Raw genomic sequence first — 23,189 nt, 5'->3', positions numbered from 1 at the left:
CCTTTCACGCCCAAATCTCCTATTAATTTCATTAGAGATTTAGGACATGTAAGAAGTGTCGAACTAAATGTGTTATATTTGAAGGTTAGCAATTTGTATAGTTTAGCAGTGAAGAAAGAGAAGTTGATTACAGTGATTAATTTTTTTTTAAAGTTATGTGCACAACACATTTTCCTAAATATGTGCATACAGTAATGTTAGCAAGAAATCTGTTAAACGAGTAAGTGTTTCAATGAGCTACCTGATGGTGTATCTATAGCTTTTAGCTTGTTCCTCATGTTTATGCACTGTGTTTGTGGTTTAGTCCCAAAATCTGTACCCAAACTATGCCCCTTTGCTTGCTGTTAAAGATACGGAGCAGTGATAGCATTTAAATTGCTGTTGACCATGTGTTTGCCCAATTTAAAGGACCGGGAAATAAGCACCGGGACATCACATGGAAAGCTGCAGGCATTATGCTGTTTCCACTAGACCTGTTTATTGACAGTAAATAGAAGTGCATAGGGTTTTTTTTGTTAAGTTCTCATGTGACTCTTTGACCTGTTTGGCCTTGTATATTTTGCATAATGAATTGAATATATTCTATCTTTATCAATACCACAATTATAGATGACTTGGAAATACCAAGTATACAGAGATGGCAGTAAATACGTCCAGCTATAACTTTTAACTTAATATTAATACATGAAACATCCACTGAAGACAACATTCAGCTGTTCTGTTATCTTTAATGATAACAGAAGGCCAGACAGTTAAATGAGTTTTTACCAAAAAAATGTAAAATGTTTTAAGTTCCAGAAACACTGTTACTTTGAGTGTTGAGTCTAGTTTATTTTCCATAGAAAAGGACTATTCCCAAGCATTCCATTTTGAATCCATACCTTTGTCAGGAAGAAACATCATTCATAGCACATTGATTATATTGACTGTTTCATTATATTTTATTGGCATTAAAAGGGATTCATTCTTCCATTGTGAGTTTGCCTGAATACATTTCTTGTGTGAGAGTGTACAGCACTTTTAGAGAGATGCCAACGAGCATTCTGGAGAGGTCACTTTTGTGCTACCTAATAAAGGCTCTTTCAGCCACCTTTGTGTGGAATAACTGACATCTCTTGGCTAGTTAGATCTATAATGGATGAGTATTCTCTGTGGATATTCCAGAGGATATATCCAGTGATGAGCTGCCAAAATCTTAACAACTGGTTCCCTCCTCACCCCATGAGGGGGTCATTGCCCACCACCGCCCCCCGGGACTCCTGCCCCATCCAGCCCCCCGCGTTCCTTGATGCTCCCCAGGTCCCCTGCTCCATCCACTCCCCTCCCCGTCCCCTGACTGCCCCCAGAACTGGGCAGGAGGGTCTTGTGGGTGGCTGGAGCACCCACGGAGAAAATTTGGTGGGTGCAGAGCACCCACCAGCAGCTCCCCACCCTGCGCCCGGCCCCAGCTCACCTCACCTCCGCCCCGAACGCACCGCCCCACTCTGCTTCTCTGCGCGTCCCCCACCCCCCCGCAAATCAGCTGTTAGGCGGGAAGCCTGGGAGGGCTGAGAAGCAGGCGGCGGCTTCCCGCTCAGGCCGAGGGTGGCGGAGGTGAGCTGGGGCGAGGAGCGGTTCCCCTGCCCCCCTCCCCCTCCCAGGGTTACCTGATGTGGCGCGGGCAGCCCTCCTCACGCCCCCCACCCCCGCCCCAGCTTACCTCTGCCTCCCTGGGCCTGAGTGCGAAACCACAGCCTGCTTCTCAGCCCGCCCCGGCTTCCCATGCGAACAGCTGATTTGCGGGAAGCCTGTGGGTGGGGGCGGAGAAGCAGAGCGGGGCGGCGCGTTCAGGGGAGGAGGCAAAGGCGGAAAGGAGGTGAACTGGAGCCGGGGGTGGGGTGGGGCAAGGAGCTGCCGGTTGGTGCTCCAGCCCCGGAGCACCCACGGAGTCGGCGCCAAGGCACCACTTTTGGCCAGTTAAATTTAGAAGGCCTTTTAGAACCGGTTGTCCCTCGCGGAACAACCCGTTCTAAAAGGACTTCTAAATTTAACAACCATTTCTAGCAAACCGGTGGGAACCAGCTCCATCTCACCACTGGATATATCCCTGTACTCCACTCTCTGTGTTTAATAGGATTTGTCTAACCTGAATCAGATAACAGCTATTCGCAGTGTTCAGTACATCCCTCTATGGAATCAACATTTGTTCCAGCCGTTTTGTTCTTCTATCAAAGACTACTGTGTTGTCAGCATAGTGAGCTAAAGTATTGAGAATCCACTCGTGGTAGTTCAGACATAGATTACCTAGCTTTCTTTAAATGGAGAATCTACACAGAAAATGAAAAGCCACACAAAGCACAGTGAAAAGAAAAGGAGTACTTGTGGCACCTTAGAGACTAACCAATTTATTTGAGCATGAGCTTTCGTGACACGAAAGCTCATGCTCAAATAAATTGGTTAGTCTCTAAGGTGCCACAAGTACTCCTTTTCTTTTTGCGAATACAGACTAACTTGGCTGTTACTCTGAAACAAAGCACAGTCAAATTCGTAACTTGTTTTGAGCAAAATCGTTTCCTTGCAGGTTCTACGAGTCAATGTCTTTTCATTTTGCTCTGTATTCATGCAGAAGTAAGGGGACAGAGTAAGCAATTGCTGCTGTAAAAGCAAGGTCTTTTATTAAAAAGTATTGCATGAGTATGGTAGGTTAAGGCTGTCAAGTTCCAGGGACCTATTTCTTCCGCGGTTAGAACCAAGTGACTCCTCTAAAGGAATTGGGAGTTACTTATAGTGGGATTTTCGGCACCTAGGCATGTAACTCCCATGGAGTTCCTGTGGTGGGAAAATGGGAGTCAGAACTGGAAATGCTGTTATTGTAATCTTTCATCAGCTGGGGTTTGGGTCATGTGGTCAAGTCCTGTGAAAACGTATATCTCATGCAGCTCTATCACACTCCATGAGCTTGCTGATGATGTAAGGGCAGAACTTGGCTCACGGTTTAGCATATAGCAAATTGCATGTATACTTGAAAGAAAAAGTGGCTGTAGAGATTCAGATTTTGCCCCAAGGAAGTCAGTGTTTTCCAGTCGGCCTTGCTAGTTTTTAATTTTATTAATCTTTTATTAGTGATAAGAGGCCAATTAAAAATGGATGTCTGCAAAGCCAAATTTTTTTATAATTTTTATAGGAAATAATACACATTTTTGTGTTCAAGAGTACAGGAAAAATTCAGGTGTTTCTGATTAAAAGATAAGAATTTGTTTCTGTATATTACTGTTCTGCAAAGTGAATGCAACTTTTACATAATAATGTTGTGTTTTTCTCTTGTTGCTAATTTGCTCTCATTTAACTCCATGCTTCCTTTCAAATTTCCTCTCAAGGTATGCTCACTTTCTGTTTACTTCCCTTTCAAAGCACCTCTTGAAAACCCTATATTGATAATGCTGTTGTTCAATTACCATGTCTTTGTATCAAGCTCAGTATGAATTAGTTAATATAAAAAAATTCATTTAAACTGAATGGTGTACAGTGTGCCGCCTCACTGAGGAAATGTGCATTTTATAAAACATCAAAAGTTGCTTGCATTTTTTAAACAGGATCTTTTTAAACAGCAATGCTGCATACCTTGTACAGATGTGACCTCTCTACAATAGTGGTTGTAGGTGTTTTAAGTTGTAATCCTTTTTCTCTGTAATCGTTATCTGAGTAATGGACAATAAGTTATGTGACAGCTCAACTAAAATTATAAGTATTCTCTTATCATCAGCCTGATTTAAATTCAGAGTTTACGTGCTAACTCTGTTTTTCCTCAGTCCTCTGCACCAGCCCATGCAATGAGTATAAGGAGCCTTCAAATCAGCAGATGGAGTTGGGAGGAGAAAGTCCTGTGTTGTTATTTTCTCTATAAAAGAGGCTGGCAGACCCTGCCCAATTGCATTCTAGATCTTTGGCTGGCTAGGCTAGACACTGGCTTTCCATCTTTATTTTCCTCAGAGATTTTTTTCCAATCCTATCCAAATCACCACTTGCAGCTACTTTAATGTAGGTTGCTTCAGAGTGGTGGGTGTTTAATTTTTCTCCACATGCTCTCTGGAGCACTCTGGGGGAAACAGCTCTATGGTTTCATCCAGCTTTTTCTGAAATGAGCTCAGCTGTTGGAGTGAGCAGAAGCTCATTCCAGATTTAACAGAAATAGATCAGAGAACTGGAGAACTAACCTGCTCCTCATCCTCCAAGAACCATCTCTTGCACTTCATACATCCCTCAGGAAATCCCATCTCTTTGAGCAATCTCTCCTCCCTTCATCTCATCACTATCTCAATGCCCAGACTCTCCAGCCCCAGAACTGTCGTCAAGTATTTTATCTTTTGTCTGTTTGTCTTGTTTTATATCATTATAAGCACTTTAGGACAAGAATCACTTACCTTTCTGAGTGTGTACAGAGCTGTATAAATTATTATAACATCATATAGCTCTGTGGTTTCACTGTTCCTGTATTGCTTGCCTTTCTGACTGGTAGCCCAAACCTGGAGTCACTAGAGAAATACCAGTAACGTCTCCTGCAGCAGGCTCATGTTAAATTTGTTGTACTTTCTTGTCAAAGGGACCAGGTCACTTCTTTTTAACCTGGTTCTGACAAGTCCTAACTTCCTTTTGGGTAGTGCTCAACCCTGGGGCTTCCTCGGCGGAAGTGCTGAGATTTTTTTTAATTTTTATTTTGGCAGTTTATAAACTGAACTGAAAGCTCTGCCCTCCCTTAGCCACGTCGGATATCATCCAATTGCTAACACGCCCTCATAGGTACTCACTTTATTTCTCTGAGGAACATCTTAGAGAAATTCCTCAGGCTGCACCATTACTTTGGCTTGACACAGGTGTAACTAATCTTTTTAAAGCTGCCTTTTTAGTGGGCTTCTGTTTAGGCAGATGGGGGGGCTGGAGCTTCAAGCTTTTTCACTGCTCATGTTATCAGAATGAGGTAGTGATCAAGTCTGTTCCCCACCTCCCTAATTCTGTGTAGGTGGCTGAAAGGAGAAAGAAAAGACTCATCATGCACTTACTGCGAAGAGCTTTTCTTATGGACTCTACAGGAGAACTGGAATTTAGAAAGTCAAGTCACCTATTTATCCTTTTGAGAGGCTCCAAGGAAAGCCTGACAACCTCTATGCCTTGTATGTCTTATTGAGCGTGAGACTGCATTAAGAAAGCTTATGCTGTCCAAAACACTGAAGGTTTCTGTCATAGCTCATGCCTTGAAAGCCATCTCTTCCTCCTGGGCAAAGAGGCAATACTTCCCTTCTAGAGCTGAGCAATGTGGCTATCTGAACAGCCTCACATACTCTTTCATATCATTACAGTCTTGATGCAGTGGCTTCTGGAGATACTGACTGCAGCAGGTGGGTGATGTGTGCTATAATCCATCAGTTTTGCAGTATCTTTGGATACCAGACTGCAGCTGTTCTTGCAGTGGGATTTGCTGTTGATGTTCCCTGGGCTAGATATATACTGGAGAATTGCAACTTCATACCTGTTAGTGTGATTTCTCCATGTCCCTCTAACCCAGCCCAAATTTCCCACTCTGCTTCTGTTGTTTTGGCAGTATTTTTATGAATGTGTATTTTGATGTTGGGCTTTCTTAGAATTGAATAGAATTTTTATTACTCGGGAATCCCATCAGTGGCGCAAGGCCAGCCAGCTCCCCCTTTATGAGGTTAGGGGTAGGGTGATGGCACAAGATTATTGCCTTTTTCTCATCTCCATCTGTTGGTGGGTGAACTTGTACTCCCTGCCTGGGGGTGGCACTGAGGGGCTTGAAGGAACCAAATAATCAGGTAAGAATTTCTCATTTTCTCTGCATCAAAGGCAAGAATGGTCTGTCTGCTCTAAACCCTATTGCTGAAATTGTCTATTTCTTTATCACTGCAAAAGATTGGCGTCTACTCACACTTTTTTTTGCATACACCATGTAAATAAACATTAGCAATTACATGTATAAAATTACTTATATATGGTAGGGTCCAAATCATAAAAATAAATATTCTTAAGGATTTTCATATGTCATGCTTTTAAAAAGTAAGAAAACTTTAGGTTGTAGGGGGGCTTGGTTTTGATTCTCTCCCCCCCATCTTCTATTCAAAATAGACACTTTTCCTTGTTTATAATAGGAGAAGAAAGAACCCTTAGCTGTAAATGTTTGGTAGGATATTTCTGTACACATAAATAACAGACCAAAAAAAAAAGAACATTATTAAGTTCGTGAAGTCAAGAACTGAAAAGTTAGGAAATACCAGAATTATTGTTGCCAGTGCATGTAAAGTTCCTCGTTTCCTCTATTCCACATAAAACCGAGGATCATTTTCAAAGCGGAAGAGATACAGGTTTGGCAAGAGGCATTTAGCCACAAAACCCTGTACTGGTGCATTATTAATCAAACATATCAATGATTAATTCCTCAATGGGTGGTGAGTGTGCTGTTTCTAAGGTAAAATATACTGCAAGTGTGCAAAATGGGGCCCTATTTTTCAACCATTTCTAGTGAATTTGTTTGTAAATTTTGGGCTACAGAATCAAGGTCCATGGACTTTAATATATGTGGGACCTGATTTTGCTTCCACTGAGATCAGCGAGAACTATAAGAACACATATTTGAATAGATAATTTTGTACCAATCTTCTGCAGTGTAACTGATCACAATGTCATTGATCAGCAGGTGCTTACCTTGAAGTATGGACATAGTCTGATTGACTTCAGTGAAACTACTCACATGCTTAAGTGCATTTCTGGATTGGTACCAGAGTTCTCAGTACCTTGTGGGACCATGCCCTAAAATTGGGGTTTTGCTTGAGGAAGGAGTACAGGATTGCGTCCCAGACAAACATTTAGGGCTTTATGCTCAGTTAAGATCCCTTGTCTACAATGGAGCTACCCTCTTTTACATCAACTGAGGACTGGCCTTTTATTTTACAATGATTTTATTTTATTTCTTTTGCATTTTTAAAAAAGCTAAGGGAAAAAACAGGCAGTGATTAGATTTTTTCACCTCACTCCGGTGCTGCTTTGGTGGTGTGGGCTGAGATGGGAATTTGGCAGACCCAAATTATTAAATAGTAACATGCATTGTTTGGAACAGTGGGTTTTAGACATGCAAATTTTAATTAACATAAAATATACCAGAATGTTTCCTCATTCTAATGTGTAGGATTCAGACTCCCTTAATTCCCATTGAGCCATGGCATGAGCAGACCTCATACTGCTCCCTTGGAGTAACTCCCCTTTTGCAGGCCTCAGGGGGGAGATTATTTAGCTCCAGGTCTCGCATGTAATCAGCTAGCACTGAGCATTGGATGGGACTTTTCTGCCCACTTCCTATCATTGATCTGCTGCAGAATGAGTTGGGAGGTGGGGGAGTGGGAGGGTTCCTGTGTTCACCTTTCTCAGGGGTGGCCAAACTGGGAGAAGGAGCCAGAATTTACCAATGTACATTGCTGAAGAGCCACAGTAATATGTCAGCAGCCTCCCCGTCAGCTCCCCCGCCCTGCTCCCAGTGCCTCCCGCCACTGGCAGTTCTGCCAATCAGTGCCTCCCCCTCCCTCCCCACACCTCCTGATCAGCTGTTTTGTGGCATGCAAGAGGCTCTGGGGGACAGGGGGAGGAGTGAGGACAGTGCAGGCTGAGGGGAAGGGGTGGAGTGGGGGCAGGGCCTGTGGCAGAGCCAGGGGTTGAGTAGTGAGCACCCCCCGGCACATTGGCAAGTTGGCGCCTGTAGCTCCAGCCCTGGAGTCGGTGCCTAGCCAAGGAGCCGCATGTTCACTTCTGAAGAGCCACAGCCTTCTCCGGAGCCACAGGTTGGCCACCCCTGACCTATCTTCTGCCTCCATCGGTCAACTGCTGTTGACCTATTCCTGGCCCCTCCAATCCCCATGGACGACTTCCTTCATCTACTTATCCTGCCTGACTTCTGGAACTGAAGTGCCTGCTTCAGGTTCTGGTTCCTTTAAAATGCCTACCCAGGATATGCCACACAGTAATAACTGCATCCATTTTTCCTTCTAAATAAATTACAAATTACCTTATTTATACCATGTTACACCTGTTTACACTACACATCCAATGAACTTTTGAAACACTCTGCACATCACCTTACTCATTCCTTTCTCGGGACAAAACTCATCACTAGGTTTTGCAAGGACCAAGCAAGAAGTGCACAAATAGAGTCTTAAAACATTAGTGGTATCATCCTCGGCTTCATTGCTGAAACTTTTCTCTGTCAACTTCAGGCCTCATTAAAAATTAATTTAAGGCCAAAATTTCAAGAAAGTGCTTTGATCTGTGTCCAGGGCCGGCTCCAGGCACCAGCGTTCCAAGCAGGTGCTTGGGGCGGCGGTCAGAACCGGGTGGCAGAGCTTCCACGGCAGCAGCAACTCGGCATCAGCTTCTCTCTCTCCTGCCGTCCGCGGCGGCAAAAACAGTAGAGCCGGCCGTGCCTGTGTCTATACCATTTGTACATGTCCCCACTTGCACAGATACGTAGGCACACACGCACTTAGTCTCAGATCTGCCAAGACTTATGTCTGTACCAACAGTGCATAAAATTAAGTCATCCCATTGAAATCCTAGTGTAAGTCTTGGCAGGATCACGGCCTTAGAGACAACTCTTGAGCTCTGTACTGAGTTTTCACTCATAGAGTGAAACGTCTCCTAAGTAATGCCTGGGTAAGGATATCAGGAGTTGGCTTATGATCATCCATTTTATGTGCACAAGAAAAGTCTGCAAATATGGAGATTGTACACCAAAAGGGTTGTGCATGCAAACTTTACAGGCCCACTTTAGGATGCTATAATAAAAACATTGCTTCCCTTCTAGAAGAGAAACACAGAATGGATTAACAATTTTGACCCTGTCTGTTTTACCGTAGATCTCTCTCAGGACGAATTGTCGGAGGAGTCTGGTGGTTCTTCACACTCATCATCATCTCTTCTTACACTGCCAACCTTGCTGCCTTCCTTACTGTGGAAAGGATGGTCTCTCCCATAGAAAGTGCAGAGGATCTGGCGAAGCAAACTGAAATAGCCTATGGAACCTTGGATTCAGGCTCAACCAAAGAATTTTTTAGAGTAAGTAGTCTGGCTTACGGCAGCTTTGTTAAACCTCTCTCACAGTGTTCCTAAATAATAAATGCCTCATAAACAAGGCCCTGAGTCTGCAAGCACTTATACGTAGGCTGAACTTCGAGTCTGTTAGTAGTTCTACTGACATCAGAATGGAGGATCAGAACCTTGGAGCAGCAGGGTTAGTTATCTGGGGTGATTTGAGTAGCGAGGCAGCTTCCTTTCAAAAATCCAATATTGCAAGAAGAGTTTTGGCTCCCCACTTTCAGAAGCTCAGCATGCTGTGCAGCAATATAATGGCCAACGTAACATTTACAATAAGACTCTTGGAGCAGCGACTTTGGGTGTTTCACATTGCCAGCAGTCCATAAATAATAATTAGAGCTTCCAATTTTGGCCTGTCTTTGCCATAATTTAAAAAAGCAGGGTGGGAAGCATGCTTTTGTATTTTTATACGATAAATTGCATGCTGGAAACATTTCAGTATTGTACAGAAATTTGCTTCCCTCCCTCCCCCATTTAATAAGACAATGCTTATGTTGGGGGACCGGGGCCGGAGACTGGATGTGGTGAAAAATAATTTTCAGGATTTTTCATGGGTAAATATCTGTTTAAACTGGAAACCAAGGGCAAGATCTTCCACTGATGTAAATCAGCCCAGGCTCTGGCTCCAGAAGTACAAATTTGCACTAGCAGTCTGCCATGTAATCACTATATTCACTGCTGTCCATGACCAGAAGAATTTGGGAGATTGGATCATTTTTCCAGGTTAAGGGGCTGAGGGCCAAAACCCTACTCCTGCAATCCCACCAGAGTAAGCCTAGAGGATCAGTCCCCAGATGCTGTATGAGTGGCATATGCTAATAATTTAGTGGCGAATAATGGCCGTATTGTTGTGTTGGTAACAATTAGCTTGAGGAGCTTATCCATTTTAAGGTCACTGTCAGATATCAGGTATTTGCAGGGAATCCCAGGTGGCCAGGAATCAATTGTTGAAAGAAATGGGAGGTTCCTTCCTTACCATGAGCTGAATAGCACAGGCTCAGTGGAAGCCAAAAAAACCTCAAACTCATATAAACCAGATTTTGCATACTTAAAAATGTTATGACTTTAAAGTCCCTTCTGGCCTTTCCAGGCTGAATGGCTCTGCAGCTTTGATGCTATTTAGATGCACCTCACTTTTCCTACAGGAGAATTCTGCATCTGAATAGCTTGCACCTATGAATTATAGAAAAAGGAATTGTTAGGGAGAGTTCTTTGTTTTCTTAATAGTCTGATGTAATGTGCAAATCCCTTCTCAGAGCAAGATCAAAGGAGCAAGTGTTTTTTTTGAAAGGATACAAAGTCTAGTAAATGTATGAATACTTTATTGTGCTGATAAGAGTCGGGATGTTCTCTGACACTCTCCTCAAGCTAGGGGAAAGCAGGGTTCTAAATGAGGATGACCTATAAAGAGCTGCCAGCTCTGTCGAGGCATAAAGAAAAATGAAATGGGGTGGGAGGAGAGCAGAGCACTGGCAACCGTGGGAGCAAGCACAAAATTCTGCTTTATGCTAACACGGAGGACAAAAGGGGGAATTGGTGGCACAGAAACTGGGCCCTCTCAGTCCTTCATATGCACTGTAAGTGGCGCTAACCGATCCTTGTCTACATTTTACTTTCTTGGGAGCTCTGCATTATTTCAGTTGTACTATTAATTTCTAGAGAATAACCACTTTGCGTGTCATGATGGAGCATGGAACTGCTTGTTGTACCCAGTCTTCTTCCATTGATTTGAGAAGGAGAAAAAAAGTACCGGTATGTCCTTATGTGAACACACACCTTTAAGAAATATTTCATTATACGATCTCTATTAGCTTCCTAACTTGATAATAATGTTGGCTTCAAACTCAGAATAACTCTTCAAGAAGTTTGCAGTTTCCGAATGCCTGCTTCATAGATTATATTCACTCTGTGCTTTGGGCTTTATCTACACTAGGACATAAGAGCACTTTTCTCAGCACTGCTGGGAGTGACAGAGGAAGCAGGAGTGTAAGCTGGCCACAGGCTACAATGGTAAACGTGACTGTTCCCTATCTCGCCCTCTCCACATTAGTGCTTCCTCCTTTGTAACCACCAGCAAAGCTGCACCAGTGCTAGCCAGGAGTGGGCAAAGTGCTGAAGGAATTGGCGGCTGTGATTGCAGAGCCACTGGCCATTATCTTTGAAAACTCGTGGCGAACCGGGGAAGTCCCGGATGACTGGAAAAAGGCTAATGTAGTGCCAATCTTTAAAAAAGGGAAGAAGGAAGATCCTGGGAACTACAGGCCAGTCAGCCTCACCTCAGTCCCTGGAAAAATCATGGAGCAGGTCCTCAAAGAATCAATCCTGAAGCACTTGCATGAGAGGAAAGTGATCAGGAACAGCCAGCATGGATTCACCAAGGGATGGTCATGCCTGACTAATCTAATCGCCTTTTATGATGAGATTACTGGTTCTGTGGATGAAGGGAAAGCAGTGGATGTATTGTTTCTTGACTTTAGCAAAGCTTTTGACACGGTCTCCCATAGTATTCTTGTCAGCAAGTTAAGGAAGTATGGGCTGGATGAATGCACTATAAGGTGGGTAGAAAGCTGGCTAGAGTGTCGGGCTCAACGGGTAGTGATCAATGGCTCCATGTCTAGTTGGCAGCCGGTATCAAGTGGAGTGCCCCAAGGGTCGGTCCTGGGGCCGGTTTTATTCAATATCTTCATAAATGATCTGGAGGATGGTGTGGATTGCACTCTCAGCAAATTTGCGGATGATACTAAACTGGGAGGAGTGGTAGATACGCTGGAGGGGAGGGATAGGATACAGAAGGACCTAGACCAATTGGAAGATTGGGCCAAAAGGAATCTGATGAGGTTCAATAAGGATAAGTGCAGGGTCCTGCACTTAGGACGGAAGAACCCAATGCACAGCTACAGACTAGGGACCGAATGGCTAGGCAGCAGTTCTGCGGAAAAGGACCTAGGGGTGACAGTGGACGAGAAGCTGGATATGAGTCAGCAGTGTGCCCTTGTTGCCAAGAAGGCCAATGGCATTTTGGGATGTATAAGTAGGGGCATAGCGAGCAGATCGAGGGACGTGATCGTTCCCCTCTATTCGACATTGGTGAGGCCTCATCTGGAGTACTGTGTCCAGTTTTGGGCCCCACACTTCAAGAAGGATGTGGATAAATTGGAGAGAGTCCAGCGAAGGGCAACAAAAATGATTAGGGGACTGGAACACATGAGTTATGAGGAGAGGCTGAGGGAGCTGGGATTGTTTAGCCGGCAGAAGAGAAGAATGAGGGGGGATTTGATAGCTGCTTTCAACTCCCTGAAAGGGGGTTCCAAAGAGGATGGCTCTAGACTGTTCTCAATGGTAGCAGATGACAGAACGAGGAGTAATGGTCTCAAGTTGCAGTGGGGGAGGTTTAGATTGGATATTAGGAAAAACTTTTTCACTAAGAGGGTGGTGAAACACTGGAATGCGTTACCTAGGGAGGTGGTAGAATCTCCTTCCTTAGAGGTTTTTAAGGTCAGGCTTGACAAAGCCCTGGCTGGGATGATTTAACTGGGAATTGGTCCTGCTTTGAGCAGGGGGTTGGACTAGATGACCTTCTGGGGTCCCTTCCAACCCTGATATTCTATGATTCTATGATTCTATGAAAGTGCTAACCATTCCCACTGTAGATGCATGAATAGAGAGATGGGGAGGTTAACAGACTTTGCAGCATTGGACCAGGAAGGACATAGTCTTAAGACCCATGACAAAAGCTTGCATGTGAGGGGTAGTTCTCTTTTCTAAGACACAAAGCTAAAAATGTCTGGAAACACTCCTCTCACAGTGGATTTTACTGGCTGGTGAATGGAGCCAAATGAGCAGTACTGGGGGGAAAGCCTTATTTTTCTCTCTAATGGGTACAGCACAAGCAAGTTTCATCTGCCCAATACCTTCGCTGCCTTTAAGGATGAAATGAGTTCGCAGCCCGTTCAGTCCTTGGCCTCTTTGCAGAGACAGTTGGCAAGGTTTCCAGTTAGTATTACTTACATTGGTGTTTTTTGTAACGTGGACATTTATGCACTGGGAACTGGATTGAGGCCAGCAACTCATTCCACGTGAACAGATGGTAACAACTTGAAACCACTTCTGCTCTGGGCAGGTTCCAGCCAGTGACCTATTTTATATCATTGACTGTTTCCTCACCCATTCCAATGTCTTCCAGCCAGACACCATCGATGCATATAGATCAAAGCTAACTGTAACATCCCTTTTTCAAATGAGCCTGCTGAATGCTGTCAGTCTGACATTTATTTCAAAGTCATCACAGCAGGCCATATTTACCATCCTAACTAATTGGTGTGCTGCTGTTTAAGGATATTCATTACCCCAGAATATCTAACAACCAAAGGAAATGTGTGTTTTTGATGATAGTCGCTTATCAGAAACGTTTAACAATTTTGCAATAATTAGCTTATAAAGGCATCATTTAAATGGCAATCAATGGATTTCATCAATTCCCAACATGATCTCAAAGGGCCTTCATCCCTATTGTAAGGGAAAATGAAAGGAAAAATCTCTCCTTGGAGATTTATTAACATAAAGACTTGCATTAAAGACTCAAAAATGTTTCTATCTTTCTCTAGAAAAAACTGCTAACCTGGAAAGCAATTTCAAAAATGTAGCTTCCTTCCTTTATGGGTTTTATATGTTAGAACCAACATCTTCTAATCCATTCAATTAAAGTTTCAACAAATGTGACCAGCACATCAAATCAATATGGTGTAATTAATCTACATTCAGCACTGAAAATGTCTAATATCCCATTCTAATTGGTTTCAGAATTCCAATACGCATATATTCCGAAGAGGTGACCTTTACAACCAGTTAGTAATTCTTCTGTAAATGGGGCTGTACTGAAACTTCAGATGAAGAGGAAGTACACATTTCTGGACATTTACAAGTGTAAACTGCTCTTCAATTCAGATGGCTTCTTTTAACTGATCACATGTGACAGCATTAAAGGGCTTAGCAATAGAGTTCTGCAAAACAATATGTATAGACCATTTTAGTTTAATAAGTTGTTGATAAACTGACTATTTAGATTTTACTGAAAATATTTGAAATGACATAAAGGTGTCAGTGCTTTAGTGCAATGTGGTGCTTTACAGAAGGACATACTGCTGTATGGGACATTTTGAATGATCTTGCCATCTTGCGTTTCCTCCTTTTTATAGAGAAACTGAAGGCATCTCATAGTCAGACCGCTAAAACTGTGTTAAAGTAATGTTTTGGGGGGAACTGGCTGAGTCAAAGGATTGGTAGTGGGTCACAGAATCTTTCACTTCCGGACCACTGATTTGACTCTAGTCAAGAAAACTAGTGAAGAAAAAGAAGTGTTACCATCTGATGGCTATTTGTTGCCCACGTGAAATGACTTGCTGCTCTATATCCTGTTCCTAATGCCTATCACAAATGACACCAATTGTCAGCTTTGTTAGATGCTTTGGCAGAGCTGCCCTCTCACTTCTACGGCTGGTTCTGGATATTTGTTAGCTGTTGTACAGGGAGGCTGACACTTGACATTGCTACTATCTGTGCTTTATCTCAGCTGGGAAAAGTGCGAGCCTCAAGGCCGTTGGAAGTCAAACAGACCAGCCAACACTTCTTCACTTAAAACTGAAATACCTTGAATGTTGGGGTGTTTTTTTTTAAAGAAAAGAATGATTCATATTGGCAAAAGTCAGGGACATCAGAGCTAAGGCTGAAATCCATAGGTGAAATGCAGGGGACCAAAGAACAGGGAGTGACTTCATACCATATGAGCTGCAATGCTTAGACATGATTGGGTACACCAGGGGTGAATTTGCAGCCTTAGCTCTGACACGTCTCACTTTTGTGGGTTTTAAGCAAATGATTATGACTTTAAAGCAAAGCATCTACAATCTAAACTGGGCAAGTATAGGACGCTATTACAGCAAACGGTGTTATTAGCAAGCATAGGAACTGGCAGGCTGGATCAGCCACTATCCTGTCTCCGACCATGGCCAACATCAAATGCTTCAGAGGATGGTGTAAGAACCCCACAGTAGCCGATGTGAGATAATCTGCCTCCCACATTAGGCCTTGTCCTACTCCCTGTGTTTTTTTCTGGTCCTGCTTCGGGGAAGCCCTTTTGTCTCACTTCACAGGCCAGTTTTCATCTTCCAACCCCAAATTTTTACTGGTACTGTTTTTTCATCTTATGTCTTCATGTACACATTAAGAAGATGTCCCTTCTTAATGTGAGCATGTGTGCCCATCATGTCTTCACTCTATCCCATCGCTTCTTGACAACCCATTCCTTTCTAACTAATATTTTGCCTGAAAATTTTCCTATCTTACATGGTTTTGTGGATGCACTGAGCACTTGGACCTCGCTTGCAGCAATTTCCACAGAAAGCTACAGATACTGCAGTCTCCTAGTATGTGAAACCAGGCTCAGAAATGAAGCATTTCTGTACTAACCTTCTAGGTCGACCACAGGCCAATGTAACACAGCATCCAATTTAAAATACCCAGAAAGTTGTTTTAAGGATGCCACAAAGTGTGATACCTCTTCCTCCTCTTAGTTTCTTTCATGAAACCAGAATCTCTCAGTTGACATGAGAGCAAACAGTGACTGAAGGATTTGCACAATCCCAGCACCACTGAAGATGGGGTACACAAAGGAGGCTTTCACTTATGGTGCATTCTACACCTCTTGGGGCAATTTAAAGCAGCTCTCAGGCACCTTTCAGACCTAATCCTGCCCTAACTGCAACCCAGGACCTGTCCCAATATCTTCCTGTGCCTACAGAGGAAGAAATTGTCATTGGTAGAGGAAACAACCAGAATATGTTCTAAAGCAGTAGCATGTGCTAACAATTACGTTATACCTGTTACAATTTAGCAATCATGTTACAGGCGGTTATGCTTTTCTGCTGTAATACTGCATGAAGACAAAGAGTGTTGATCACTGAAATAAATTGTGTCAGAAAATGATTTAGTAAACTGAGAGTGTCAAACGAAAACCAATACTTCCCATGCAAGATTTATGCATTTAATCCAATCAAACTATAACCCAGTGTTTTTGAGATCAGTAATAGAGCCTGCTAAAAATACCATGGGGAACTGCTTTTGAACCCCACGGACTTCATCTGTAGCTAAACTCTGTTTGATTTCTAATTTCAAAATACAGTTTGCTTGTGAAGATATAGGGATTGTTCAGAGAACAGCATTCATGCAAATACTTTGCTCTTGCCTTTGGATAAAACTAGGATAAGGAAAAGGTTTCTGTGTTTTGGCATCAAGCACAAAGTGATCATAACAAATGCCTGACAAAAATATTGAAGTGTGATTACATGTATAGTCTCTAGCGAATGGAATATCACAGAAAACAGATAGCTTCCAAAACATGAGATAAATAGATCTTTCAGATTTGATGTAGAAAGAGAGCAATCAGGCAGAGCACTGACTTAAACCTCCCTTAAATAGTCTGGTGAATCAAGGTTGTTGTTTTTTTTATTCCTTACACAAGGTTTGATGGGAAATGTATAGGTCAGTATTAATAACTGCAACTGGTCATTATTTATTCAATGTTACTAATAACTGTTAACACCACATTTCATGGTGTATCTGTATACAATATTTGTATAGATTCAATATTTGTTTAAAACAGACTAGCACGGTATGAATTTTAAGTGTTTTTAATAAATAAAATATGGAAAACAGCATATATACACACACTCAATATAAAAAACATGCAGAGTGTGTATGTATATATGTGTATGTGTCTGCATTTATAAATATATATATAAATATATCTCATAAATGCATGTCTATGCATAGCAATCGCAGTCTTTCCAGTGAGTGCATAATGAATGGCCTGATAGTAGTTATTTTCTCTAACAATCTGCTTCTTTTGTCTTTCCCTTTCTGTGCAAACACTAACAAGTAATTTTAAAGAGAGGAGCAAAGCTAGCGTTATATACCTACAGAGCAATGGTGTTCGACGAAGTGCTCTAATTAAATGCGCTATTGTCTTTATATGTTGCATTGAGAAGGAAAATGCCTCCTTATGGAAATTAAAATTAGCAGGCCATTCATTATCCACTCCTGGGACAGATGTCATTCATCTGAAACCTAGGGTTAATAAGAATGGGCCATTTAATAAGGAAGGCAGACTAGCAAGATTTCTAGCCAAAGCTTATACTGATTAGGTCTTAGTAGCAAGTGTTTGCATAAGTATTCACATTACCATAAACTATTCAGCATGCACGCTTCTATCCACTCTGCTTGTGATTATAATTGGGCTTTCCAATGCACATACATGTAACTATAACTTAATCATGTGAACTTACATATTTAAATAGACATTTAGTTGCCAAGAGCTTTGTGTAGGTGACTTATTTTATCAGGTCAGGCATAATATATGGAGGTGAAATAACACAGTGTCGGATATAGCTGTGGATATACCACCGAAGCAAAGCCGTGAGTGCCCCAGGGAGAAATCACTTGCTGTTTGTATGTTCTAGGTTTTGGAGAATAGCTATATGATAATGACACTCTCAAGACAGTGGGGACCCTAGTTTCTCAAGTTACCGCACTACTTTATGTAACCCTGCTGTGCCACAATAAGGTGTTTTGAAAGGGATTCATTTAAAATGCATGGGTGCTGACAAATTACCCACCGTGCTGCTAGTTTTACTTCTACATAATTAGCAAATACATGAAGGTTTAGAAACTTTAATGATGTGAATATGAAACATCATCTCACGCAGTGCACTGGGATTGCACCATCATTGCCGGTATTTTGGCCTAGTCTGACTGGAGCTGAAAACTTGTCAGGCCTAACAGTGTTCAAATATCGTGCTGAAAAACGCTGCGCCATGGAAATTCATCAAGGGCCAAATCCAGAGCATGGCCTGGATAGCTGAGCTGGGTGATAGGAAGATACCGAGAGGATTCCTCCCTGCTGTAGAGCAGGCATAGAGCCACTCCAATGACGCGTCTTAGCCCAAAAACTGAAGTAATCTCCACAAGTCCTTTCATGCCACTCCCCCAAAGGAGGGCAGACAGGATCCCACCATCATCTCTTCTCGTGCCTGCTTCTGCTCTGACACACTGTGGCCTCCCCCACTTCTCCAGTCTCCATTTTCACAACAGAACCACATCGGTTCTATTCCAAAGGAACCCTGGGGAGTTGTGGATGTGCCCAGAATGTACGGGCAGGAATAACTTTTGCCACAGGCTAAATGTAAGAAGTTAGCAGGACATGAGATCTTTCCAGAGTAGGATACCAAGGGTATCATCTCGTCTAAATTTCCAGAATTTACTTTTCCATTGAATGTGAATACACCTAGAACTGGCTCAGCTAGTGAAACATAAAGAAGTTTGAAAAACCAGCCTGTCTGTTGGTAAAAGGAGTCATTTTAATTTTGAGTTCAATATTGCAATGCAGAAGAGTGAATATCAGCAATAAAGTGCAGGGAGATGAATACAGGCTTAGCCTGGTGTTCAATATTGTGCAAGGAAAGGAAATTCTTTAAAACTTGATTTACAATCTATTACTCAGATGGTTATTGACATTTCAATGAAGTGTAGGCTAGTTACAGCTTGAATGGTGATTTGTTTGTCTGTTTATATGAATTCAGCTCACTTGAGAAAATAAGATTTGTCTTTTTAAAAAGAAACTACAGCATATTATATGTTTCCTGCCCACACATCTTTTCAAAATGATCCAGACTAGTATGAATAAAATATTGAAGAGAGACTAGTAATGGGAAGCTTCTTTTATGGTGAGGGCAGAACAATTGTCAGGGGGAAATTTGAAAAAAGTTACAGATGGCTGAAGGAAATTTTGGATTAGTGACTGATTCTCAATTTTTGCAAACATTTTCTGCCCCTTCCTACATACTTAGTCCTGACATTTGGGCTTCCACCCAACCTGACCCCCATCAAGACCCCTCTTTGCCGCCAGTCCTGTTCTGAGCAAGGATGGGAATTGTCAAGGTTCCTCCCTACTCTGAACTCTAGGGTACAGATGTGGGGACCTGCATGAAAACCTCCTAAGCTTACTTTTACCAGCTTAGGTTAAAACTTCCCCAAGGTACAAACTATTTTACCCTTTGCCCTTGGATATCCACTGCCACCACCAAACTTTATCTGGGTTCCCGAGAAAACGTAGTTTGGAAACGTCTTTCCCCTCAAAATCCTCCCAACCCTTACACCCCACTTCCTGGAGAAGGTTTGGTAAAAATCCTCACCAATTTGCATAGGTGACCACAGACCCAAACCCTTGGATCTTAGAACAATGAAAAAGCATTCAGTTTCCTTTCAAGAAGACTTTTAATAGAAGTAAAAAAGAATCACCTCTGTAAAATCAGGATGGTAAATACCTTACAGGGTAATTAGATTCAAAACATAGAGAATCCCTCTAGGCAAAACCTTAAGTTACAAAAAAGACACACAGACAGGAATATTCATTCTATTCAGCACAGCTATTTTCTCAGCCATTTAAAGAAATCATAATCTAACGCATATCTAGCAAGATTACTTACTAAGTTCTAAGACTCCATTCCTGTTCTGTCCCCGGCAAAGGCATCACACAGACAGACACAGACCCTTTGTTTTTCTCCCTCCTCCCAGCTTTTGAAAGTATCTTATCTCCTCATTGGTCATTTTGGTCAGGTGCCAGCGAGGTTACCTTTAGTTTCTTAACCCTTTACAGGTGAGAGGATTTTTCCTCTGGCCAGGAGGGATTTTAAAGGGGTTTACCCTTCCCTTTATATTTATGACACGCCCCCCCAAATCTCAGCTAGGGTGAAATGCTGGGTGGGATTTCTTCCTGGTGCTCTAGGAAAAAACAGAGTTAATAAGACACATGCACCTCTAAATAGACTACCAAGTACATAAAGACTAACAATATTTTCCACATCTCAAGGATGATTTTAACCAGTTGATTCTGGGAAACTTTCATGGGAGAGTGCATCAGCCACTTTGTTAGAAGCTCCTGAGATGCGTTGGATATCGAAAATCAAAATCTTGGAGAGCTAAACTCCACCAAATAAGTCTTTTGTTATTTCCCATGGCAGTATGAAGCCACTGTAGCGCAGCATGGTCGGTTTGCAGGTGGAAACGCCATCCCCAAACATATGGGCGTAGCTTTTCCAGAGCATAGACAATGGCGTAACATTTTTTTTCACTGACTGACCAGTTGCTTTCCCTCTCAGACAGTTTTTTTGCTGAGAAACACTACAGGGTGGAATTCTTGATCCGGTCCTTTCTGCATTAAAACTGCTCCCACAGCACGCTCAGACGCATCTGTGGTCACTAGGAACGGTTTGTCAAAGTCTGGAGCCCTTAGTACAGGGTCAGACATGAGTGTCGCTTTAAGCTGGTTAAAGGCCTTCTGACACTCTTCGGTCCACTGAACAGCATTTGGCTGTTTCTTTCTGGTTAGGTCTGTCAGTGGGGTGGCGATTTGGCTGTATTGCGGTACAAATCGTCTGTAATAACCGGCCAAGCCTAAGAAGGATTGAACCTGTTTCTTTGACTTTGGGACAGGCCATTTTTGGATAGCATCCACTTTGGCCTGTAGGGGGTTGATAGTTCCTTTACCCACCTGGTATCCAAGGTAAGTCACTCTGTTTAGGCCTATTTGACACTTCTTAGCCCTAACAGTTAGTCCTGCCTCCCGTATGCGCTCAAAGACTTTTTGTAGATGTTTCAGGTGTTCTGCCCAGGAATCCGAAAATAATGGCCACATCATCAAGGTAGGCGACTGCATATTCTCCTAATCCTGCTAGGAGACCATCTACAAGTCTTTGGAAGCTCGCAGGTGCATTTCGCAGCCCAAAAGGGAGTACATTAAATTCATACAGCCCGACATGTGTGGTGAAGGCTGACCTTTCCTTGGCTCCCAGGTGCTCTTGGACCGTGAATGGCCCTTCCCATGATGCTTCCATTTTATGGGCCTGGAGCGCCTTTAAGACCATGACCTGGTCCCCTACTTTGAAGGAACACTCTCTGGCATGTTTATCATACCAGGCTTTTTGCTCTTTTTGAGCATCCTGTAAGTTTTCTTTAGCAAGGGCTAAAGAGGTTCGGAGGGTGTTTTGTAGGTTGGTTACAAAGTCCAGAATGTTAGTTCCTGGAGAAGGGGTAAATCCCTCCCATTTCTGCTTCACCAACTGTAATGGCCCCTTAACCTCGCGGCCATATACAAGTTCAAATGGGGAAAACCCTAAACTGGGATGTGGTACAGCTCTGTAGGCAAAGAGTAACTGCTGCAACACTAGGTCCCAATCATTGGTGTGCTCATTTACAAATTTACATATCATGGCTCCCAAAGTTCCACTAAACTTCTCCACCATGCCATTTGTTTGATGGTGGTAAGGAATGGCAACCAAGTGATTTACCCCATGAGCTTCCCAAAGGTTTTCCATAGTTCCTGCCAGGAAATTAGTTCCTGCATCTGTGAGGAGGGCCAATCTACCCTGGCAAAAATGTCTGCTAGTGCCTGGCACACACTTTTAGCCCTGGTGTTGCTTAGAGCTACTGCTTCCGGTCATCGGGTGGCAAAATCCATGAAAGTCAGTATGTACTGCTTTCCTCTGGGTGTCTTTTTCGGAAAAGGACCCAGAATATCCATAGCTACTCGCTGAAATGGAACTTCAATGATGGGGAGTGGCTGGAGAGGGGCTTTGACCTGGTCTTGGGGTTTTCCCACTCTTTGGCATACTTCACAAGACCGGCCATAGGTAGAAACATCCTTGCCCATTCCCTCCCAGTGGAATGACCCCCCCCAAACGGTCTTTGGTCCTGTTCACCCCAGCATGGCCACTAGGATGATCGGGGGCTAAGCTCAAGAGCTTGGCCTGGTATTTAGTTGGAACTACCAACTGTCTCTGAGGATGCCAGTCTTCCTGGTGTCCACTAGAAAGAGTTTCCTTGTGTAAAAGTCCTCTTTCTACAACAAACCTGGATCGATTAGAAGAGCTGAGAGGCGGTGGGTTGCTCCATGCCACCGTCCAAGCTCTCTGGAGGCTTTCACCTGCTTCCTGTTTGGTCTGGAACTGTTCCCTTGATGCTGGAGACATCAGTTCCTCATTGGATTGTGGACCTATGCTTGGTCCCTCTGGAAGCGAAGTAGGGGATGGGGCTGTTTCCGTTGACTGTGAACTGCTCTCCGCTGGGGCACTGTGTTGGGGTTCAGGCTCCAGCTGAGCCTCTTGTGTAGGGTTATGGGCTGCTGCCGGTTCAGGTTCAGTGGGGCCCTCTGGTGTTGAGGTTGCAAGTACTGGATTCAGTGCTGGCAATGGGTCTGGTGCTGGTTGTTCCGCTGGTTCCGGTTCATGGACTGATTCCGTCTGGGTCTCTGGGACTGGATCCACTGTTGCAGACATTGGCCTGGGGTCCGGGTCCATCACCTCTGACCGGGTCCTGATAGAAGTTTCCGGAACAGAGCTAGGCATCGTGGTTTGTTTAGCCTGGCTGTGGGTGACCATTCCCACCCTCTTGGCCCACTTCACATGATTGGCCAAGTCTTCCCCCAACAGCATGGGGATGGGATAATCATCATAGACTGCAAAAGTCCACATTCCTGACCAGCCCTGGTACTGGACAGGCAACTTGGCTGTAGGCAAATTGAAAGAGTTGGACTTGAAGGGTTGAATCATCACTTGGATCTCTGGGTTGATTAAATTGGGGTCCACTAAGGAAGCATGGATAACTGACACTTGTGCTCCGGTGTCCCTCCACGCGGTGACCTTCTTCCCGCCCACACTCACAGTTTCCCTCCGCTCCAAGGGTATCTGGGAGGTATCTGGGCCTGCGGACCTCTGGTGTGATTCCGGTGCAATGAACTGTAATCTGTTGGGGTTTTTGGGACAGGTAGCCTTTACATGCCCCGACTTGTTACATTTAAAACATCGTCCAGCTGACGGGTCACTGGGGCAAGGTGGGTTTCTGGAGAATGGTGTGGCGGGACGATAAGGTGTCTGGAGGGTTCTTTGGGGGGGGTAGGTCGGGTCTCGGGCGGCCCCCGGTAATAGGGTGTGATCTGGGGTTGTCCCTTCTGG

General features: G+C 43.5%; 1 protein-coding gene across 7 annotated transcripts in view; it reads left to right on the top strand.

Moving 5' to 3' along the window:
• The window catches only part of GRIA3 (glutamate ionotropic receptor AMPA type subunit 3), a 223,403-nt gene that overhangs the window by 150,231 nt on the left and 49,983 nt on the right, over nucleotides 1-23,189 (top strand). For all 7 annotated transcript variants that reach the window (XM_073361295.1, XM_073361293.1, XM_073361300.1 and 4 more), the window contains exon 12: nucleotides 8,892-9,090. In XM_073361295.1, the coding sequence (XP_073217396.1) occupies nucleotides 8,892-9,090 (199 nt within the window). The remainder of the gene's footprint in view (nucleotides 1-8,891; nucleotides 9,091-23,189) is intronic.

This window comes from Lepidochelys kempii, chromosome 9 (genome assembly GCF_965140265.1).
Source record: "Lepidochelys kempii isolate rLepKem1 chromosome 9, rLepKem1.hap2, whole genome shotgun sequence".
Classification (NCBI taxonomy): domain Eukaryota; kingdom Metazoa; phylum Chordata; order Testudines; family Cheloniidae; genus Lepidochelys; species Lepidochelys kempii.
This window is presented reverse-complemented; position numbering and strand designations above follow the sequence as displayed.